General features: G+C 32.0%; 3 protein-coding genes across 4 annotated transcripts; 1 reads left to right on the forward strand and 2 right to left on the reverse strand.

The window, feature by feature from the left end:
* Nucleotides 1-9,459: 9,459 nt before the first annotated feature.
* LOC106357429 (VQ motif-containing protein 11-like) lies at nt 9,460-12,161 on the forward strand. Its single transcript, XM_013797107.3, has one exon. The coding sequence runs from the start codon at nt 9,484-9,486 to the stop codon at nt 10,144-10,146; it is 663 nt and encodes a 220-aa protein (XP_013652561.2). The 5' UTR covers nt 9,460-9,483; the 3' UTR covers nt 10,147-12,161.
* A 376-nt stretch (nt 12,162-12,537) lies between these two features.
* LOC106354847 (F-box/kelch-repeat protein At1g80440-like) lies at nt 12,538-13,949 on the reverse strand. The gene has a single exon (XM_013794893.3). The coding sequence runs from the start codon at nt 13,765-13,767 to the stop codon at nt 12,688-12,690; it is 1,080 nt and encodes a 359-aa protein (XP_013650347.2). The 5' UTR covers nt 13,768-13,949; the 3' UTR covers nt 12,538-12,687.
* Nucleotides 13,950-16,145: 2,196 nt separating this feature from the next.
* On the reverse strand, nt 16,146-22,105 carry LOC106357430 (U1 small nuclear ribonucleoprotein A-like). 2 transcript variants are annotated; one of them, XM_048761653.1, is made up of 5 exons: nt 21,864-22,105; nt 21,620-21,792; nt 21,142-21,235; nt 20,398-20,457; nt 16,146-16,353 (listed from the first exon to the last, which is right to left on the reverse strand). In XM_048761653.1, exons 2-5 carry the CDS (start codon nt 21,650-21,652, stop codon nt 16,190-16,192), a joined length of 351 nt encoding a protein of 116 aa, XP_048617610.1. In that variant the 5' UTR covers nt 21,653-21,792; nt 21,864-22,105; the 3' UTR covers nt 16,146-16,189. The 2 variants fall into 2 exon arrangements, with proteins under 2 accessions (XP_048617610.1, XP_013652563.2); XM_013797109.3 differs by lacking the exon at nt 16,146-16,353 and adding an exon at nt 19,013-19,573.
* Nucleotides 22,106-22,180: the final 75 nt, after the last annotated feature.

The following is a 22,180-nucleotide window of genomic DNA, read 5'->3' on the forward strand; positions in this document are numbered from 1 at the left end:
ATTAAAACAATATTGTCATATTTTTTGAATTTTTCTCAAAATCTATGTATTAACCCCTACAAAATATTAAGTTTTTCGGTAAACGGTTAATATACTGAAACCTATAATCTTTAGAGTTGTTTTAAAAAATTTAACCACATTATATATTTGTATTAATGTATTCTAAACTATCTTACATGGTACATGGGCATTGTTCTTGTTTTTTTATCAATTAATTTAGTAAAACTTCATATTCTCCCTAAACAAAATGACAAACACAATAAAATTGTTATTCTAGAGAAACGGAGACAAAAAAAGTTCCAAACGTCTCTCACCATCAACACATGTTAATTTATGATACAAATATGCATTAAAACAATATTGTCATATTTTTTGAAATTTTCTCAAAATCTATGTGTTAACCCCTACAAAATATTAAGTTTTTCGGTAAGTGGTTAATATACTAAAGCCTATAATCTTTAGTGTAGTTTTAATATTTCTAACCACATTCGATATTTGTATCAATGTATTTTAAACTCTCTTATATGATACATGGGCATTATTCTTGTTTTTTATCACTTAATTTAGTAAAACTTCATATTCTTCCTAAATCAAAGGACAAACCACAATAAAATCGTTATTCTAGAGAAACAGAGACAACAAAGGTTCCAAACGTCTCTCACCATCATCATATGTTAATTTATGACACAAATATGCATTAAAACAATATATTCATATTTTTTGAAAATTTCTCAAAATCTATGTGCTAACCCGTACAAAATATGTTTTTTCAGTAAATGGTTAATATACATAGGCCTACAATCTTTAGTGTTGTTTAAAAATTTCTAACCACATTCAAGATTTGTATTAATGTATTCTAAACTCTTTTTCATGGTACATGGCAATTGTTTTTGTTTTTTATCTATTAATTTAGTAAAACTTCATATTCTTCCTAAATCAAAAGACAAACCACAATAAAATCGTTATTCTAGAGAAACGGAGACAACAAAGGTTCCAAACCTCTCTGACCATCATCATACGTTAATGTATGATACAACTATGTATTAAAAGAATATTGTCATATTTTTTGAATTTTTCTCAAAATCTATGTGTTAACCCCTACAAAATATTAAGTTTTTCGGTAAATGGTTAATATACTAAAGCCTATAATATTTAGTGTTGTTTTAAAATTATTAACTACATTTTACATTTGTATTAATGTATTCTAAATTCTCTTACATGGTACATGTGAATCATTCAATTTTTTTATCAATTAATTTAGTCAAACTTCATATGCTCCTAAAATTAGTTGACAAACCACAATAAAATCGTTATACTAGAGAAACGGAGACAACAAAGGTTTCAAACCTCTCTCACAATCATCATATGTTAATTTATGATACAACTATGCATTAAAACAATATTGTTATATTTTTTGAATTTTTATCAAAATCTATGTGTTAACCCCTTCAAAATATTAAGTGTTTTGGTAAATGATTAATATACTGAAACCTATAATCTTTAGAGTTGTTTTAAAATTTCTAACCACATTCTATATTTGTATTAATGTATTCTAAACTCTCTTACATGGTACATGGAAATTGTTCTTGTTTTTTATCAATTAATTTACTAAAACTTCATATTCTCCATAAATCAAAGGACAAACCACAATAAAATCTTTATTCAAGAGAAACAGAGACAACAAATGTTCTAAACGTCTCTCACCATCATCATATGTTAACTTATGAAACAAATATGCATTAAAACAATATTTTCATATTTTTTGAAATTTTCTCAAAATCTACGTGTTACCCCTACAAAATATTTTTTTCGGTAAATGGTTAATATACTGAGGCCTACAATCTTTAGTGTTAATTAAAAATTTCTAACCACATTCTAGATTTGTATTAATGTATTTTAAACTCTTTTTCATGGTACATGGCCATTGTTCTTGTTTTTTTTTCAATTAATTTAGTAAAACTTCATATTCTCCCACATCAAAAGACAAACCACAATAAAATCGTTATTCTAGAGAAACGGAGACAACAAAGGTTCAAAACATCTCTCACCATCATCATATGTTAATTTATGATACAACTATTCATTAAAACAATATTGTCATATTTTTGAATTTTTCTCAAAATCTATGTGTTAACTAACCCCTACAAAATATTATGTTTTTCGTAAATGGTTAATATACCGAGGCCTACAATCTTTAGTGTTGTATAAAAATTTCTAACCATATTCTACATTTGTATTAATGTATTCTAAACTCTCTTTCATGGTACATGGACATTGTTCTTGTTTTTCATCAATTAATTTAGTAAAACTTCATATTCTTCCTAAATCAAAAGACAAACCACAATAAAATCGTTATTCTAGAGAAACATAGACAACAAATGTTCCAAACCTCTCTGACCATCATCATATGTTAATTTATGATACAACTACGTATTAAAATAGTATTTTCATATTTTTTAAAATTTTCTCAAAATCTTTGCGTCAACCCCTACAAAATATTAAGTTTTTCGGTAAATGGTTAATATACTGAAGCCTAACAACATTCTATTATTGTATTAATGTATTCTATGCTCTCTTACATGATGCATGGGCATCGTTCTATTTTTTATCAATTAATTTAGTAAAACTTCGTATGCTCCCGAAATTTGTTGACAAACCACAATAAAATCGTTATTCTAGAGAAACGGAGACAACAAAGGTTCAAAACCTCTCTCACCATCATCATATGTTAATTTATGATACAACTGTGCATTAAAACAATATTGTCATATTTTTTGAATTTTTCTCAAAATATATGTGTTAACCTCTACAAAATATTAAGTTTTCGGTAAATGGTTAATATACTGAAGCCTATAATCTTTAGTGAAGTTTTAAATTTCTAACTATATTCTAAATTTGTATTAATGTATTCTAAACTCTCTTACATATTACAGGTGTATCGTTCAATTTTTTTATCAATCAATTTAGTAAAACTTCATATGCTACCAAAATTAAATGACAAACCATAATAAAATCATTATTCTAGAGAAACGGAGATAGCAAAGGTTCAAAACCTCTCTAACCATCATCATCATATGTTAATTTATAATACAACTATGCATTAAAACAATATTGTCATATTTTTTGAATTTTTCTCAAAATCTATGTGTTAACACCCCTACAAAATATTAAGTTTTTCGGTAAATGGTTAATATACTGAAGCCAATATTCTTTAGAGTTGTTTTAAAATTTATAACCACATTATATATATTTGTATTAATGTATTCTAAACTCTCTAACATGGTACGTGGGCATCGTTCTTTTTTTTATCAATTAATTTAGTAGAACTTCATTTCCTCCCAAAAATGTTTCGACAAACCACAATAAAATTTTTATTCTAGAGAAACGGAGACAACAAAAGTTCCAACACTCTCTGACCATCATCATATGTTAATTTATGATACAACAATGTATTAAAATAATATTGTCATATTTTTTTAATTTTTCTCAAAATCTATGTGTCAACCACTACAAAATATTAAGTTTTCGGTAAATGGTTAATATACTGAAGCATATAATCTTTAGTGTTGTCTTAAAAATTTTAACCACATTTTACATTTGCATTAATGTATTCTAAACTCTTTTACATGGCACATGTGCATCTTTTTTTTAGCAATTTATTTAGCAAAACTTCATTTGCTCCCAAAAGTTTTTTGACAAACACAAGTAAAATCGTTATTTTAGAGAAACAGATACAACAAAGATTTCAAACCTCTCTGACTATCATCATATGTTAATGTTTGATACAACTATGCACTAAAACAATATTGTCATATTTTTTAATTTATCTCAAAATCTATGTGTTAACCCCTACAAAATATTAAGTTTTTCGGTAAATGGGTAATAGACTGAAACCTATAATCTTTAGAGTTGTTTTAAAATTCCTAACCACATTCTATATTTTTATTAATATATTATAAACTCTCTTACATGGTACATGAACATCGTTCTATTTTTTTGTCAATTAATTTAGTAAACCTTCATATGCTACCAAAATTTGTTGACAAACCACAATAAAATCATTATTAAAGAGAAACGGAGAAAACAAAGGTTTCAAACTTCTATGACCATCTTCATATGTCAATTTATGATACAAATATGCATTAAAACAATATTTTTATATTTTTTTAATTTTTCTCAAAATCTATGTGTTAAGTTTTTCGGTAAATGATTAATATACTGAAACCTATAATCCTTAGTGTTGTTTTAAAATTTCTAAACACATTCTACATTTGTATTAATGTATTCTAAATTCTCTTACATGGTACATGTGCATCGTTCAATTTTTTTATCAATTAATATAATAAAACTTCATATGCCACCAAAATTAGTTGACAAACAGTAAAAAAATCGTTATTCAAGAGAAACGGAGACAACAGAGGTTCAAAGCCTCTCTCACCATCATCATATGTTAAATGATACAACTATGCATTAAAACAATATTGTCATATTTTTTGAAATTTTCTCAAAATATATGTGTTAACTCCTACAAAATATTAAGTTTTTCGGTAAACGGTTAATATACTGAAACTTATAATCTTTAGAGTTGTTTTAAAATTTATAACCATATTCTACATTTGTATTAATGTATTCTAAAATCTCTTACATGGTACATGGCCATCGTTCAATTTTTTTATCAATTAATTTAGTAAAACTTCATTAGCTTTCACAAATGTTTTGACAAACCACAATAAAATCGTTATTCTAGAGAAACGGAGACACCAAATGTTCCAAATCTCTCTGACCATCATCATATGTTAATTTATGATACAACCATGCATTAAAATAATGTTGTCATATTTTTTGAATTTTTTTCAAAATCTATGGGTTAACCCCTACAAAATATTAAGTTTTTCGGTAAATAGTTAATATACTGAAGCCTGTAATCTTTAGTGTTGTTTAAAATTTTCTAACTACATTCTAAATTTGCATTAATGTATTCTAAACTCTCTTACATGGTACATGTGTGTCGTTCAATTAATTTAGTAAAACTTCATATGCTACCAAATTTAGTTGACAAACCATAATAAAATCGGTCTTCTGGAGAAACGGAGCCAAAAAAGGTTCAAAACCTCTCTCACCATCATCATATGTTAATTTATGATATAACTATGCATTAAAATAATAATGTCATATTTTTTGAATTTTTCTCAAAATTTATGTGTTAACCCCTACAAAATATTAAGTTTTTCGGTAAATGGTTAATATACTGAAGTCTATAATTATTAGTGTTGTTTTAAATTTTCAAACCACATTCTACATTTGTATTAATGTATTCTAAGCTCTCTTACATGGTACATGGGCATCGTTTTATTTTTTATCAATTAATTTAGTAAAACTTCATTTGCTCCCAAAATTAGTTGACAAACCACAATAAAATCGTTATTCTAGATAAACGGAGACAGCAATGGTTCGAAACCTCTCTCACCATCATCATATGTTAATTTATGATAAAACTATGCATTAAAAAATATTGTCATATTTTTTGAATTTTTCTCAAAATCTATGTGTTAACCTCTACAAAATAATAAGTTTTTCGGTAAACGGTTAATATACTGAAGTCGATAATCTTTAGTTTTATTTTAAATTTTCAAACCACATTCTACATTTGTATTAATGTATTCTAAGCTCTCTTACAAGGTACATTGGCATCGTTCTATTTTTTATCAATTAATTTAGTAAAACTTCATTTGCTCCCAAAATTAGTTGACAAACCACAATAAAATCGTTATTCTAGATAAACAGAGACAGCAAAGATTCGAAACCTCTCTCACCATCATCATATGTTAATTTATGATACAATTATGCATTAAAACAATATTGTCAATTTTTTTTATTTTTTCTCAAAATCTATGCGTTAACCCCTACAAAATATTAAGTTTTTCGGTAAATGGTTAATATACTGAAGCCTATATCTTTAGTTTTTTTAAAAATTTCTAACTATATTCTACATTTGTATTAATGTATTCTAAGCTCTCTTACATGGTACATGGGTATCGTTCTATTTTTTATCAATTAATTTAGTTAAACTTCATATACTCCCAAAATTAGTTGACAAACCACAATAAAATCGTTATTCTAGAGAAACGGAGACAACAAAGGTTTCAAACCTCTCTGACCTTCATCATATGTTAATTTATGATATAACTATACATTAAAACAATATTGTCATATTTTTGAATTTTCCTCAAAATCTATGTGTTAACCCCCTACAAAATATTAAGTTTTTCGGTAAATGGTTAATATACTGAAACCTATAATCTTTAGTGTTGTTTTAAAATTTATAACCACATTCTACGTTTGTATTAATGTATTTTAAGCTCTCTTACAAAGTACATGAGCATCATTCAATTTTTTTATCAATTAATTTAGTAAAACTTCATACGCTTCAAAATTTAGTTGACAAACCACAATAAAATCGTTATTCTAGAGAAACGAAGACAAAATGGGTTTTAAACCTCTCTCACCATCATCATATGTTAATTTATGATACAACTATGCATTAAAAAGTATTGTTATATTTTTTGAATTTTTCTCAAAATCTATATGTTAACCCTTACAAAATATTAAGTTTTTCGATAAATGGTTAATATACTGAAAACCTATAATCTTTAGAGTTGTTTTAAAATTTATAACCACATTCAATATTTGTATTAATATATTCTAAACTCTCTTACATGGTACATGAGCATCGTTCTATTTTTTTCAATTAATTTAGTAAAACTTCATTTGCTCCCAAAAGTTTTTTAACGAATCACAGTAAAATCGTTATTCTAGAGAAACTGAGGCAACAAAAGTTCCAAACCTCTCTCACCATCATCATATGTTAATTTATGATACAACTATGCAATAAAACAATATTGTCATATTTTTTGAATTTTTCTCAAAATCTATGTGTTAAGTTTTTCGGTAAATGGTTAATATACTGAAACCTATAATCTTTAGTGTTGTTTTAAAATTTCTAACCACATTCTACATTTGTATTAATGTATTCTAAACTCTCTTTCATGTTACATTGGCATTGTTCTTGTTTTTTATCTATTAATTTAGTAAAATTTCATATTCTCCCTAAATCAAAGGACAAACCACAAGAAAATCGCCTTTCTAGAGAAACTGAGACAACAAAAATTTTAAACCTCTCTTACTACCATCATATATTAGTTAATGATACAACTATGCATTAAAAATATTGTCATATTTTTTTAAAAAAAATCTCAAAATCTATGAGTTAACCCCTACAAAATATTCAGTTTTTCGGTAAATATTCTATATACTGAAGTCCATAATCTTTAGTGTTGTTTTAAAATTTCTAACCACATTATACATTTTTATTAATGTATTCTAAACTCTCTTACATGGTACATAGGCATCATTCTCTTTTTTTTTTTGACAGCAAACAAAACATTTACAGACTCATATTGACTCTGTAAACCAATTCGGTAACTCTGCATCCATGTGAACAACGAAAGACGGTTGTTTCCTAGCACTACATGCTAAACTATCCGCCCGTAGGTTCTCCGTCCGCGGTATATGAACGATGTCTGAGTTGAGGAAACTTCTTTTTAAAAGCTTAATGTCTTCCAGATAACTTTCAAATGCTGGTCATTCTTCTGGTTCCGAAACCATCTTCACCAATTGAGAACAATCCGTTGCAAACGTCACCTGAAACTGTCTTAAATTCTTCATGCATTCCATTGGCCAAATTAAAGCCTCCACCTCCGAATGAAGGGGTGAGAGACATGCCCTGGAATGCCCCCTAATAAACCATCGAAACCCGCTAAAGTGCTATACAAGCCTTAACCTGAAAATAAATCTTTATCTTTCCATGATCCATCTATGAAGCACCATCGTCCTGACGTTGCTAATGTGGAAGTGGTATGTACCTGATGCCCCCTCATTGGATCATTTACTACTTGTGCTCAGCCCAGAATGATGACTCAAATTATGCTAATTTGAGTATTTCCCTCGGATCAATATCCAGATTGCTAAAAAAATTGTTATTATGGCCTTTCCATATATACCATAATATCCATGCAAATTAGTGGTCATCCATCTTTGGATTAACTCTCCAAAAAAGATGATCCATATTAACAAAAAAAGAACTGATAGGAAAAATATTAGGATGCGATGGTATCTTAGATAATGTCCATACTTGACGTGCCGGAGGACATTCAAAAACAACATGATTTATTGATTTCTCCGGATCTCCGCATCGGGCACAACATATATCCCCTTGTATTCCTCTTGATTTTAGATTTTTCATTACCGCTATACATCCTGAGAGTTGCCATAAGAAGTGTTTTATTTTCAGAGGGCACCGCACTTTCCAGCAGAAAGCTTTTAATGTATCCACCGTGGGCCATAAAAAACTGGTGGTTTTTCCTTATCAGGATAGAAACTTTCCACTTGATAACCTGATTGAACCGAATATTTCCCATTGTTGGTAAAATGCCATCCATTTCTATCTTCCATCTGATTACGACTTAATGGAATACTTCTAATAATTTATGCATCATGAGGATCTACCGAAGTCATGATTACCTATAAATTTCATGTTTGGGATTCCTGATTAATGAGGGAATCCAGTTTGAGATCCGGGTAAAGCTTCATATGCTAGTTCATATGCTCCATAAATCAGTGGATAAATTACAATAAAATCGGTATTCTAGAGAAATCAAGACAACAAAGATTTCAAACCTATCAAACCATCATCATATGCTAGTTCATAATACAACTATGCATTAAAACAATATTGTCATTTTATTGAATTTTTTTTCAAAATATTCAGTTTTTTGGTAAATAGTTAATATACGGAAGCCTATAATCTTTAGTGTTATTTTTAAATTTCTAGCTATATTGTGCATTTGTATTAAATTTCTGATGCACTCTTTCTCATTGCATTTATTTCTTTGGAAATTCAAAATTTGAAAATTATAATTTATGGATGTGATAATTTATACTCAGTAGTCACTAGTTATTATTACATACTCCGGTCTCATGATCTCGTTAATTCCTTTATTACGAAACTACCTAGAAAAATTACTATAACATTAGCCTTCTATGTCTAGGTTTTTCACCTTTTTATTGCATATCATTTCAGTAACCACGTATAAACTATAATTATATACGTTTGTCATATGGTATGAGATATTAGACTAATGGATACCGAGTCAACAAATGGTCGGCTATTTTTCATTATCACATTATTAATCTATATGAACCACACTTCTCAGGTAAAAGAATTGGCAACAATTCTAAGGTATGGTTAGCTTCGGGGTTGACTTTAACTTATACACATCTGGAAAAGGTTTAAATCCGTGTTCGAATTATATATCAATGAATCAATGAATTGTTAACTAAACGATTATTTATTTTTAGTCAACCTACAAGTTGTAGACGTGCAAAAGTCAAATAAATTAGCAAGTTTTAATTACTAAATTTAAAATGTTGGCAAAAATGTCAAACACACACACAAGAAGATGGTCTTCTTTAAATAAATGGATAGTAGGCAGACGAATGTCTTCTATACAAAAACAAAACAGGCTTTTCTTCTCTCTTCTTCTACCAAAGGGTTTCTCAACCTCATACATAATCTCCACCGCCATGAGCCACCCGAACCACCACCAGCAGCCGCCGAGCTATGTCACCGACCCAAACACCATGTTCGTTCAAGCAGATCCTTCCAACTTCCGAAACATCGTCCAAAAACTCACCGGAGCACCACCGGAACTCTCCACAGCACAACAGAAGCTTCCTTTAACACCGAAGAAACCAGCCTTCAAGCTCCACGAACGTCGTCAGTCATCCAAGAAAATGGAGCTGAAGATCAACAACGACTCCTTCAGCCATTTCCGCCGAGGGTTCCTGGTCTCTCCCGTCTCTCACCTGGACCCATTCTGGGCGCGCGTGAGCCCACATTCAGCGCGTGAGTATCCTCACACACCACCGGACAATGAGGAGCAAAAAGCTATCGCGGAAAAAGGGTTCTACTTCCTTCCGAGTCCGAGAAGCGGGGCTGAGCCAGCACCGATGCTTTTGCCTTTGTTTCCTCTTTCTTCTCCCAACGGCACTAATCACCGTAATGAAGATGATTATCGCGACTGCTAATCATAATTTGTAGTCATAATTTCAGTTTTAGGCTATATATTGATCTTAAGCTGGTGACATCTCTGTTGCTTTTTACTTTTTGTTAGGGATAATCTCTCTTTTTTATTATCATCATCATCCCTCGTAATTAACTTGTTGAAGGGTCAACTATTTCGCCGCGTGTAGTCCACTATCATCAGGATATAAATATTTATTCTACAAGTTCTTTCTGTGACAAAAGAAAAAAATCTACAAGTTCTTTTTTTCATACTCGGCAAGGAAGCCAAAATCATTTCACAAGTAGATGTTTAATTTATTTATTTATTTATTTTTTTTTTTTTTAACACAAGTAGATGTTTAATTACAGCTCCATTTTGTACACTATATACTGGCAGCTTTATATATCAAACAATTGATTTTGCTTACAAATGAGTTGATGCATGAGGGGGATGTGAATGAATAGATAACCTATATGTTGACCTTTTGGGTTAAGGAAGAAAGTAAATTGAGGTCAGTTCTTTAGGGCGATAGGGTAGACAGTGTGTAACAGTGTTCCGTTCAATTTAATTTGTGTGTGTCATGAAGCTGCCAGCCGTTGGATTTAATGACAAAGCTGTGACGCAGAATGAAGCTATTTCCTCTTCACATCCAACGGCTAAGATTAATTATATAGATGAAAAAAGTAGTGGTATTAATAATAGATGTTACTTGTAACAGAGGGTGTCTCTGCCTCTCACTTTAAAGTCAGTTGTCAGTCTATCTTCGAACTTTGCCCCCTCAGGTGTAATCCAAATTTGAAACCGCTTTTCAAATCCTAGCCGTCCATTTGTCAAACCTAACAAGTGCCCTCACAAGCCCATTTTGAGTTCAAGAGAAGCATGATTTACTGAACCTACAATAACAAACTTAATGGGTTTCTTATACTCTCAGCCCATTCAGCTTTCTTAGGATCCTTTATATTTCATATAAGTTTTGTGTTGACATTTAAAAATCTGCCTGTATTAGTACCCTCTCTTTATTATGTCTTGTGTGTTGATTTTACGTTTTCTCTCAGAATAGAATGAATAAAAGATTATCTCTTTTATGGAAAAAATCATCCAACTTCTCTCTAGACCTTCAAAAACTGATATCGTCTTCCGGCGGCCGGTAGGCTAATCGCCACCGGTTGCCATACTCTTTTGTGTTTTCTTTTTTGGTGTATTATATTATCTTCCGTTTAGCGGATAATGGTTTTCGCTAGGCGACTTATATTTCGTTTGACGATTTTGTTGTGTCTTTTCAAGCCAATATCGAACTTGTTCTTCATGATTATCTTGTGCTTTCGATTTGGTTTGAATAAATAAGTTTTAGATATATCCATAAAATCCTCTTTGCTTGCTTTAATCAAAAATCCCGAAGCTATGTCCTTAGTTCTTCTTTTCTCATTTTAGCTTGTTTTACTTCAATGGATTATAAATCTACATGATTTATGGCCACACAAACTGGGCTTTGCATGTAGTATTTCTTTGTTTGTAAATCAAGAGATTGGGAGTGTCTTGGCGATGGTGAGATCAGATCAAGAAGAGTTGGGGTCTTATGGATGTCCTAACAAATGATCTATATCTTTTCCTCCTTCAACCTCCCCAGAGATACGTGAAGATGGTGACTGAAGAATATGGTAATATGCGTAGGTAGTCTGCAAAGAGGATAATCTCAGAGGATTTCTGAAGTCTGTTGATGGTGGTAAATTGAAGCGGAGAAGACAACGGTTTAGAGGCGGATAAGACACCGACTTCGCGGCGGAGGATACACCGGCAATAGGCGTGTTCGGAAGTTGGTGGAAGATGCTAGATCTATCTCCTAAATGATGCCACGTGGTCCTAATCTCTTTCGGTGGAAGACTCGTAGACCAATTCTCATCTCATCAATATATTTTCTTTCCGATTAAGTTTAATATATTGGGCCTTTATGTAGACTTTTAAATCCTCTGTACCTTGCCCATTGGGCTTTATGAAATGAAATATGTTCAAAAAAAAAAAAATCTCTTTTATGGAAAACATAGTTCACCTCACTGGTCCACCTCTTAGTTGATACATACTATAGATACTTGGTAGGTCTGCCATTAAAACTTAACAGTTCGATATTTCCTATTGAAAATTTTGTAAGAACATAGATATTCAGTAGACGTCACATTATAAATTTATAAGTGGAAAAAAATACCATATAATAGCATATACTAATATTTATTTGCATAAACACAACTACATTTCTTTTATTCTTTCCAAGAAAGATTTATGCACTAGACTGTTTTTTGTTGGGATTTAGAGCATCTTTGACTCTAAACCCTTTTTTTAATTTTTTAATTTTTTAATCTGAAAAAAAATTAAAAAACAAAGAACCATCATGTGCCGATAGAACCCGTAAACAGTGAAAAACCCAACCAAAATCGACCCTTATTTCATTACTTTTGATCTTTATTTCATTATTTTTGTGATCGGTTTTTATGGGATCCCTGGATTAAATAACCTCTAATAACCCGGAATAAAGATGGTCTTAGATCCAGACTCCAAAGAGCTTTTCATATTACACCTCTAAGAAGCAACCAGCTTGCACGTGACCAACATGTGTTTCTAATTTTACCCATCTAAAGCTACCTAAATCACAGATATACCCTACGGTAGCTCCACCGTAACCAGCCAAAGCCTTGCCGTTGCCGATCACAGTCAGCTTTCCCGGCCTCGCTGCCGCGTACGCCACACTGTACACATCAGCAGGGATCTGGCCTACTATCTGCCACGTGCCATTCCTAAGCACCATCACATCTCCACGCCAGCACGCGTACAGGTCCCCGTTTTCGCCGGTGGTAGCGTATATCGGAGCGCTTACGGTTTCCCCGCCGTCGAGAAACTCCTCTCTCACTGGACCCCATTGCCACGTGCACACATCGAAGGATTCAGCAGATTTACTGAACTGCCCCTGTTCCTCCGTGGCGTATCCACCGATGACGTGGAATTTGCCAGCGTGGAAAATCGCCTTGCACTCGTCTCGTTCCCGCGACATATCCGGCAAAAACGTCCACTCGTCTTCCGCCAAATCATACACGATCGCTGACGTCAGCGCTTGCTTCTCTTCGTCGTGTCCACCGGTAACCAGCACCGTCCGATCTGAATCCGAAGCGCATCCGAAGAATGATCTCTTGACACCTGGCATGGTTGCCCCCGCGCGCCATTTGGAGTTGAGGAAACTGAAGACGAAGACCGAATCAGAGGCCTGCCATGTAACCGGGTCAAGCCCACCCAATACAATAAGATCCGACCCGATAGAAACAAGTTTACAGAACAGAGGCAGTCCGTTGAGTCGACCCGGAATCGGAGGAAGCTCCGTCCAGAGACCCGACCCGGATTCAAGAACAGCGACCCGGTATTCCGGCGATGCGAAGTTCTTGCCGGATCCGGGTTCTCTGTCCGTGTCGACACGAGCTTGCGACATGATGAGAAGCTCTTGGCTATGCCCTGAAGCTTTTCGTTGCTGGAAAAACTCAGAGACAGAGACTTCACGGTTCCAGCCTCTGCAAACGGAGGCCATAACAGGGAACTGTTTGTAAGAGGAGCGGAGGAGACACTCGCGAGCTACGTCGTAGGGGAGATTAGGGATGAGTTCCATCTCGAAAGATTTTATTTTCTTTAGTTTCTGGAGAAGAAAAGAAGGGAAGAGATTGAAGCTTTTTAAAAAGAGTGAAAGATGTTAAAGTGAGAAAAAAGGGAAGTGGATAGAGAGAAGGTTGAGAAGATGCTGAAGGTGGAAGAGGAGAGTGTGTCGCTTTATAGATATTTGATTTGATGATAAGTGTTTCTAGAAACTCTCAACTCCTTGATTCATTCATATCCTTCCTTATTATTATTTGCCTAAACAAATAATTCGTGAATTTTGTCTCTGTCTAAAGAAAAACAATTAGTTTTTTGTAAGCTTGTTTTATACTCCTTCCGTTTCATATTAAGTGTCGTTTTAGAAAAAAAAATTCGTTACAAAATAAGTGTTGTTTTCGATTTTCAATGTAAAATTTATTAATTTTATACAAAATTTATTTTTCTATTGGTTGAAATATGGTTAGGTGTATAGGTAATAATATTTTTTATAAAAAATATACAAAATTAATTGTTTTCTTAATTCGTGTGACGAAACCTAAAACGACACTTATAATGAAACAGATGGAGTAAATGAAACAATACTCCCTCTGTTTCATTATAAGTGTCATTTGAGATTTTTGCACGCAGATTAAGAAATCATTTAATTTTGCATGTTTTCTATATAAAAATGTTATTACCCATACACCTATTCCTATTTCAACTAATAGAAAAATAAACTGCAGAATAAAACTAAAATGACACTTATTTTGCAACGAAATTTTTTTTCTACAACGGCAATTAATATGAAACGGATGAAATATTATTTTTCTGAATGAAATGAAGATAACGGCATGTGAAGTGAGAATGGGTGTCCGGTTAATGGTTTGCGACTTGTAGCGTAAAGGTCGAGGCTTTGAATCAACTGGGACAAGTTGAAGGATGAGATATTTTAAATTTATTTTAATATCTACTATTATTTTGGTGGTATTCTTATTATCAAATTTAGTAATCCAGCCATAAAAACGAAAATATATCCAAGATCGTAAGTGATATACAAGATCGTAAGTATACAGTTCATAGTGTAAGGAACGAGAATGAATAAATCTATCGTAAAGGAAGAAGAAATCTTTACACTTGCACATTAGCGACTGTACTTTCTGTATGTACCTTATGAATCTAGATTTTAGATCACACCCTTTTTCTCATATTATAATATTAATCGTATCACACCCTTTTGCTTTGTAAAAGATCGATCTATTCATTATAAACAACTAAATTAACGTCAGTAGTACAAAAAAAAGTTTCAATATACATGTGGAACAAAGTCCAAGCACATAATTAATAGTCTTTTAAAAATCAACTAATATTTATAGAAGATATAAAAATTAAAAATAAACAGAATTTATACAAATCCAGCTGAAAACAATGTTGGGTCTTTCCTCCTACATTATCTTTTCTCTATCCCTTCTAGAAGCTTTATATTGGCCTTTCTTATCCGGCTTGCTGTCTGTATGTGTGTGTCACAACTTGGCTCGACCATAAACATTTTGCTTACCGATTTGTTTATTTAAATCTGCTATGATAATACTAACCATTACACCGATGAATAAAGATGAAACCAAAGATGCATCCTCTTATAATATGTGGGTTACAAACTTACAATTTATAGTAGGCAGATAGATCTTCAATCTTTTTTTCTTTTTTAAAAGGATATTTATTTAAGCTGATTATCGCGTGTGACATAACGAATCGAAAAGCATTCCATAAAAAACAACAATCATTGTTCTAAGAAAACTAACTACATCACCAATGCTTATAGTACGAACATAAATAATTACACACAATCGTTAAGCTGTACAAAGTTGAATAATACAATGGTTGGCGTAGCAGCATGATCCATGCAGATCGGACTCATTCTAGTGCATGCCCACCACATGTTTACTTTGTAAGCATTTTTAACCTATAAATTTGGTTAGTTTCTTAAAAATATGATGCCTATGGATCCTATATATATTTGTATATATTATGATTATTATTATTTTTTGGATTTATTTATTAGATTGAAAGCATAAATATATAGTATCTATCTATATATTTCTCATAGTTTATATTTTCTACAATTTATTTTTGCTATAAGCTAAGGTATAATGGCGTTCTTTGCTATACCGTGTATTAAATTGCGTCTGTTGAGTCTAAGAACACTTTCAAATGGAGTTTTATACACTGGAGTTCTTAAAATATGTATTATGTATAGATATATGTATGTATATAGGGATTTTAAGAACCTTTGCCTATGGAGTTCCACAAAAATTGTGGATCCCACAAATACTTATATTTATATATATATATATATACATAACACATATTTTAAGAGCTTCAATGGGAAGAACCCCTTTGGAAGTGGTCGTAGACGACTATACGTTGTCCATGCTATCTGTTTGATAGATAACGTTCAAGGTCTAGTAACTGAGATAATTGCTGTGAAAAAATTCGAGCTGCCGCATGACAATTAATAAACTAAATTTACTGTGCCGTGAAGGATGAGCTAAGGAGGGAAGCAAAACGAACGGCGTCCTAGTGACTAGAAAGGTTGACGAGAACAAAGCGACACGGCGTCGACATCCTGAAAGAGAAGAGACGTGATTCGTTGGGTGGCTCTTTGATAAATCAAAACGATAAAACGACGTTCACAGATGGGAATAGACTAGTAATACTGCATTGCTGGGAGCCTGGGACCTACACAGTGAATGTTCTTGTCGAAATTTCAAAACTCAATACTTTTATTTGGTCGCATTCAATAATTCATAGTTTTGAAAAAGGTATTCGTCACAAGAAAATTCGCCAAGCCGTTGATTAAAAGACAAAAGAATAGAAACATGAAATAATTTGCCAAATCGTTTAGATTTTTATAGATGAACAGGGGATGCATTAATTTAACTCGTTGTCAATGACTATCAAAATTTTTTTTGCAAATAGACTCAATACAACTAGTGTATCATTGCATACAACATGACATATTACGAAGACAAGATTTGCCCATACAAGTGGTATTTTACTGCCCTGAAAAAGAAATAGAAACTGGATATTTATGCTGTCGACATCAAAATAAAGAAGGCCGTAGAGGATAAGCTCTCATTAATTTTCCTTAGGTATTATACATTCTTTATATCCATTATGAATTATGATAGTTATCCTTTAGCTGACGTGGATTTTATATCTTCTACCGCCGGTAATTGTATCTCTTTTTAAAGTGCGCGTAACAATTATTTATTTTCATCCTCATCAGCATGCATACATCAACTTTATTTTTTTAAAGGTCAGTTTCCTGGACGCCAAGTCTAGCTGACTTTCGTATATTGTTTTGCTTGTTAACCTAGGTAAAGAAACGCCATTATAGTTTGTTTATCTTACTTTGGGGGGAAAAGTTTGACAATACGATTTATTAAATGGTAGTAAAGGAAGACAAGCGGATGACAAAATACCCCAATATACTTTGTTTGTCGCTACAACATCTAAAGTGACGACGACGGGAAAAAATATGATGGTAAATCAACAGATTTTAGCTGATAGAAAACATGCTTTTATATTAATAGCGTCGGACAAACGGACGAACGACAACACGGCGGTCAAACGAACATGCTTAAAGTCAAGCGAGAAAAGCGGACACAGAACATGCCAAAGCCATTGTGTTTTTTCTTTCTTTCCAAAAGAGCATATCCAAAGATATTCTATATTTAAAGTTTCATATTTTTATTTGTATTTTGATCTTTACAATCACACATCAACTTTATGATTCATAAATATTTTTTTATTTATTGTTTTAATCCTTAAAAAAATTATATCTCATAAATATTTTAAATTTTGTTTACATATTTTAAATTTTACACATAAAATTAAATAAAACTTTAAAATAAGATTTAAAATATTTTAAACTAGATTTAGACAACAATAATATACAAAAAAAACTTAAGAAAAACATTTAAAAAAATTACATGAAGACATAACTATTACACAAATTTAAATATTATAACAACACTAATAGTCAGGTAAGTTTGATCCGGAACCTTCAAAATTTTCAAATATTGTCCAAATTTTTTTGTGTAACTGAAGATGGTTGTTGTTGTTGCTTTTGATGTTTTTTTTCGTACAATTCTTTCTTGTTCATATCGAATATATTCACAAGTATTAATATCATCGAAAAGAAATTAGTCTTTTAGCAATATTTTATGTTTCTCTTTTACTTTCTTATTCCGGTCTCTTGTATTTACAAGTATCAATATTACCCGATTTCTACAACTTTTAGCTCATAATCTACAAAGTAAAAATGAGGAGAGCCATTTTTAATTCGATATGCACTAATAGATCATATATGCATTACGAAAATCATTTTATGAAATAATATGGTATTTTGTTTGAAGTTTAATATTAATTAAGTTATTTTTATTTAAATTTTAAAATTTTAATAGAATATTTTATTAATTAATATTGTTGTAATATGTTTATATATGTGCTAGTTATTTACAAAAGTTTTATGAATTCAAATTAGTTATGACAAATATAAAGACCATATTATAAAATATAAATAGTTTTGAAGTTGAGTTTGAAGTTTTACTTTTGGAGAAGAACACTAACTTCAAATATAAAATTTTGAAAACTTCAAAATAGAGTTTTTTTTTGAAGATGCTCTAAGCATGACTCACTATACCGCGTGTATGAGTCATGACGACTGGCTATGGTTTTACTATTAACAGTGCGTAACATTCAAGAAAAAAACTCCTGAAATTTCGGGATCGACTTTCAAAGGTCTACAAGAGCTTACGGCCAAAGAAGGGAGAGTTAATGCAAATAACGATATTGACATGTGTTTGACCCTGTGGTATTCAAACTAATTGGTTCTAGAACTTAGAGCAGAAAATAGTAGCAATACGAGAGAAAGATAAGAAGAGCATATACAGTAGTCTGTGAATGGTTGAAAATGGGACATGACGGACGAAGCATGATATCCCATGCATATTAAAGGAGAAATTTTTAAAACTTATCTTAAAAATTTATTGGCAAGGAATGTGACGTGGTGACATGACTTTTATTTAATAAAACGTTTAAGTGTCACGCAGAGAACGTTTAGGTGTCACGCAGAGAACGTTTCTCACTAAAACTGTGGATTTAATGCGTATACACTAACATTTTTTTAAAATAACTTCATACAATCTATATTTTTTTCGACGATAAACCTTCAACTTCAAGTTCGATTAGTTGATTTATCAATCCTCTCAATATAATCATAGCATCAATTAAGATTCTTTATTCATCTATACGTTTATGTTAAAAACGTTAACCCATCTGAGCTATCGCTATTAAGTCGACAGATCCGTAGAGACGACAAAGCGATACGTTTATGTTAAAAACGTTAACCCATCTGAGCTATCGCTATTAAGTCGACAGATCCGTAGAGACGACAAAGCGATGAAACTTTAATATGATGCCAAGTGTTAACGAAAAAACTCTTTTCCCCATACTTGCTTTCATGCATTTAGCAGAGCACTCGCGTTCTCGAAAACCGCCTCTCATTGCTGAAAGAGGACGTTGAAAATCTATTTCTAGATGAATGTGTCGTATTCGGTTTTGTTACTGCTCGATGAGATGATCTCTGTTTCGAGGAGACTGAATCACTGTAAATCATTTCGGCTTAGTGTATTAGTCTTCTCGAGCAAGCAATATAAGCATGCGAGTGTCACCACTTTCGCCGTCATGAGAGCTCTGCATTAGACGACCTTGAAGATGAGAAGAAACTTTCAGGAACGAACCACCAGCAAGTCTCACGTGTTGGTCGCATCTGGAACAACCTTTACAATTTAGATGGTCAAATAACCTTCAATTTCTTTTATTATGCAACTATGTTTTTTGAATTTAAAGGAGCTATGCTTTTTCATTTCACACAGTTATTGTTTTGCTTATAATATGTTATTCATCCACTTTTTTTCGATGTTATGTGTTAAACCCTAAGTCCATAACTACTACAACGTGATAGGCGAAATATAAAAATATTATTTTCCAAAGCTTCTTCTCAAACTTGCAAACACCATATATTAAATTTTAATATTAGTGAACCCATTATAAAAAGTCTCTAGCTTCGCCCCTATAACAATCATACTTTTAGTTCTATCTAACTATCGCTTAAAATATACTTTATGTTATACATAATCATAATATATAATTTCAACATTAATATATACTTATTATCCCGCGCAAAGTGCGGGTTACTATCTAGTTTCAGAGTAAATAGGATGTTCCCTCGCCATGTAAGAGCATCTTTATCCTATATACCCATTAAAGGTCTCTTAATTGATTTTTAATAGTATTTAAGAAATAAAGTTGATTAAGAGATTTAGTTAAGAAACTTGAGATTTTTGTCTCTCCATTGCAAGTCTCTTGTTTAAGGTTTCTTAAAAATAAAATAATATTAAACATTTTTTATTAAATTTTTTTAAAAAATTATTAAATAAAACATAGTAAAAGATAACATTTTAAAGATACATTTTTAAATAAAAACATGAAAACAATTAAACATACATTATTACTGTGAGACAACAATTAATTACCCTAAATTCAATTCGGACAGAAGCTACACCATCTCATTACAGACCAGACGAAAGAGAGAAACTCTAACCTGTATTGCTGCGTACTCCTCTCTCTGATGACCCTTCCTCAAGTCTCTTGATCCATTCACCTGAACACACAAAGACCGAACATATCAAAATGTATTTGATCCTAAACACACAAAGACCGAACATATAAAAATTGTATTTCATCTAACCATCAGACGACACAAAGACATAAACATAACTGAGCATCAATAAACACAAACCAACACAACAAACAATAAAATTTTGTAACAATCGATGTTTACAATCTATTATATAATAAGTAGATTCTGTAATATCGATCTATCTTAGGCTTGACTCGAACCGTCTGAATCCATTTCATTGGTAAACCAAAGACTTGGGATTAAAGAAACCTAATACGTCCACAATATTCTTCACATTCTTCTTAATAATCAGGTTAATGGTTGAGTCAATGTTAGAAAGAAGAGACAAATTGTTGTTGTTGTCTAAACTTGACAGACCAATAGCGGCACGAGTACTGTAATGAATTAAATTTCTTGCACATTCTAGATATTTGCTGCAACAAACAGTATTTGTAATTAGACAGTACAGCAAAGCCAAATAATAAGCGACAAACAATGCAAGTTCTAATATAAAATTTGAATGGACCACATTCATAAACTATCTTAACATGACTTACACCACGTTCATAAACTATCTTAACATGACTTACAATAACTAAAGACCTAAGAGGTTAGAGTTAGTTCAGAGATTAGAGTAACAAAAAAAGAGTAACAAGTCTCACGCACCTTTCTCCTCCTGTCGCTTTCGTTTCTCGCGAGGAACAAAAGTACCATCGGCCTTGGCAATAACATCTGATTTTCTTTTTGCAAATTGTATTCTCTGCAAAGAAAGAAGATTGATATGATACATCAAAGTGATTGATCATAAGTATGAGAGAATATCTCAGAAAAGAGATAAAACAACCCAAAACTTCCAATTTATTCAATAAACCAAAAAACAATAGTAGCAAAATCACCAACAGAGCTTCCTAAAGTGAGCCAAAAGGCATCTCAATGATTCATCGACCTAAAAATAAATTTTCTTCAATAACCCAACAAGACACCACAACAACTATATATCTAATATGACTTGCATTACAAGTAGAAAATCACCTACAGAGACTTCCTAAAGTGAAATCAACACCTAATTATGCAATAGCAGCCAAAAGACATCTCAATGATTCATCAGCAAAGTGTAATTGGATGTTCAAATCAAAAGGGGTACCATGGGTTTGTTGTAGAAGGGGAATCCATTCATCTTGGAAATAGCATTGGAAGCAGGTTCGGGATTGTCGAACACAACCCAAGCTTGCCCTTTGTGCTTCAATGTCTTAAACGCCAACACCTCCACTATCTTCCCGAACCGCGAGAACACTGCGTTCAGCGACTTCTTCAGCTCTGTAATTAGGGTTCCAATAAGTAGAAAGAAGAAGAATAATCAAAATTATATAAGAAGAAGAAGATATTACCATCGAGCTTAACTTTTTCGTTGAGATTATTGACCTAGATCGCCGGCCATATCAACCGAGGGAGACGAGCCGGAGAAGATACGACCCACCAGGAGAGGACTGGAGAGAGAGACAACCGAAACACCACCTCTCCTTCACCCAGTCTTGTTTCAACTGTCTCTACGCAACAGTCCCTTGCGGGGCTTGTTTAAGAGAGGTGTCTTTCTCCTTTTCTATTTTTCATTTTTTTTTAATTGTAATTAAGGTAAGAGACACGGGTTAGAGACCCCGATAAAGATCCTAAGCTTCTTCAGTAGTTTCTTTTGTATTTTTTTTAA

This window comes from Brassica napus, chromosome C6, assembly GCF_020379485.1.
Source record: "Brassica napus cultivar Da-Ae chromosome C6, Da-Ae, whole genome shotgun sequence".
Taxonomy (NCBI): domain Eukaryota; kingdom Viridiplantae; phylum Streptophyta; class Magnoliopsida; order Brassicales; family Brassicaceae; genus Brassica; species Brassica napus.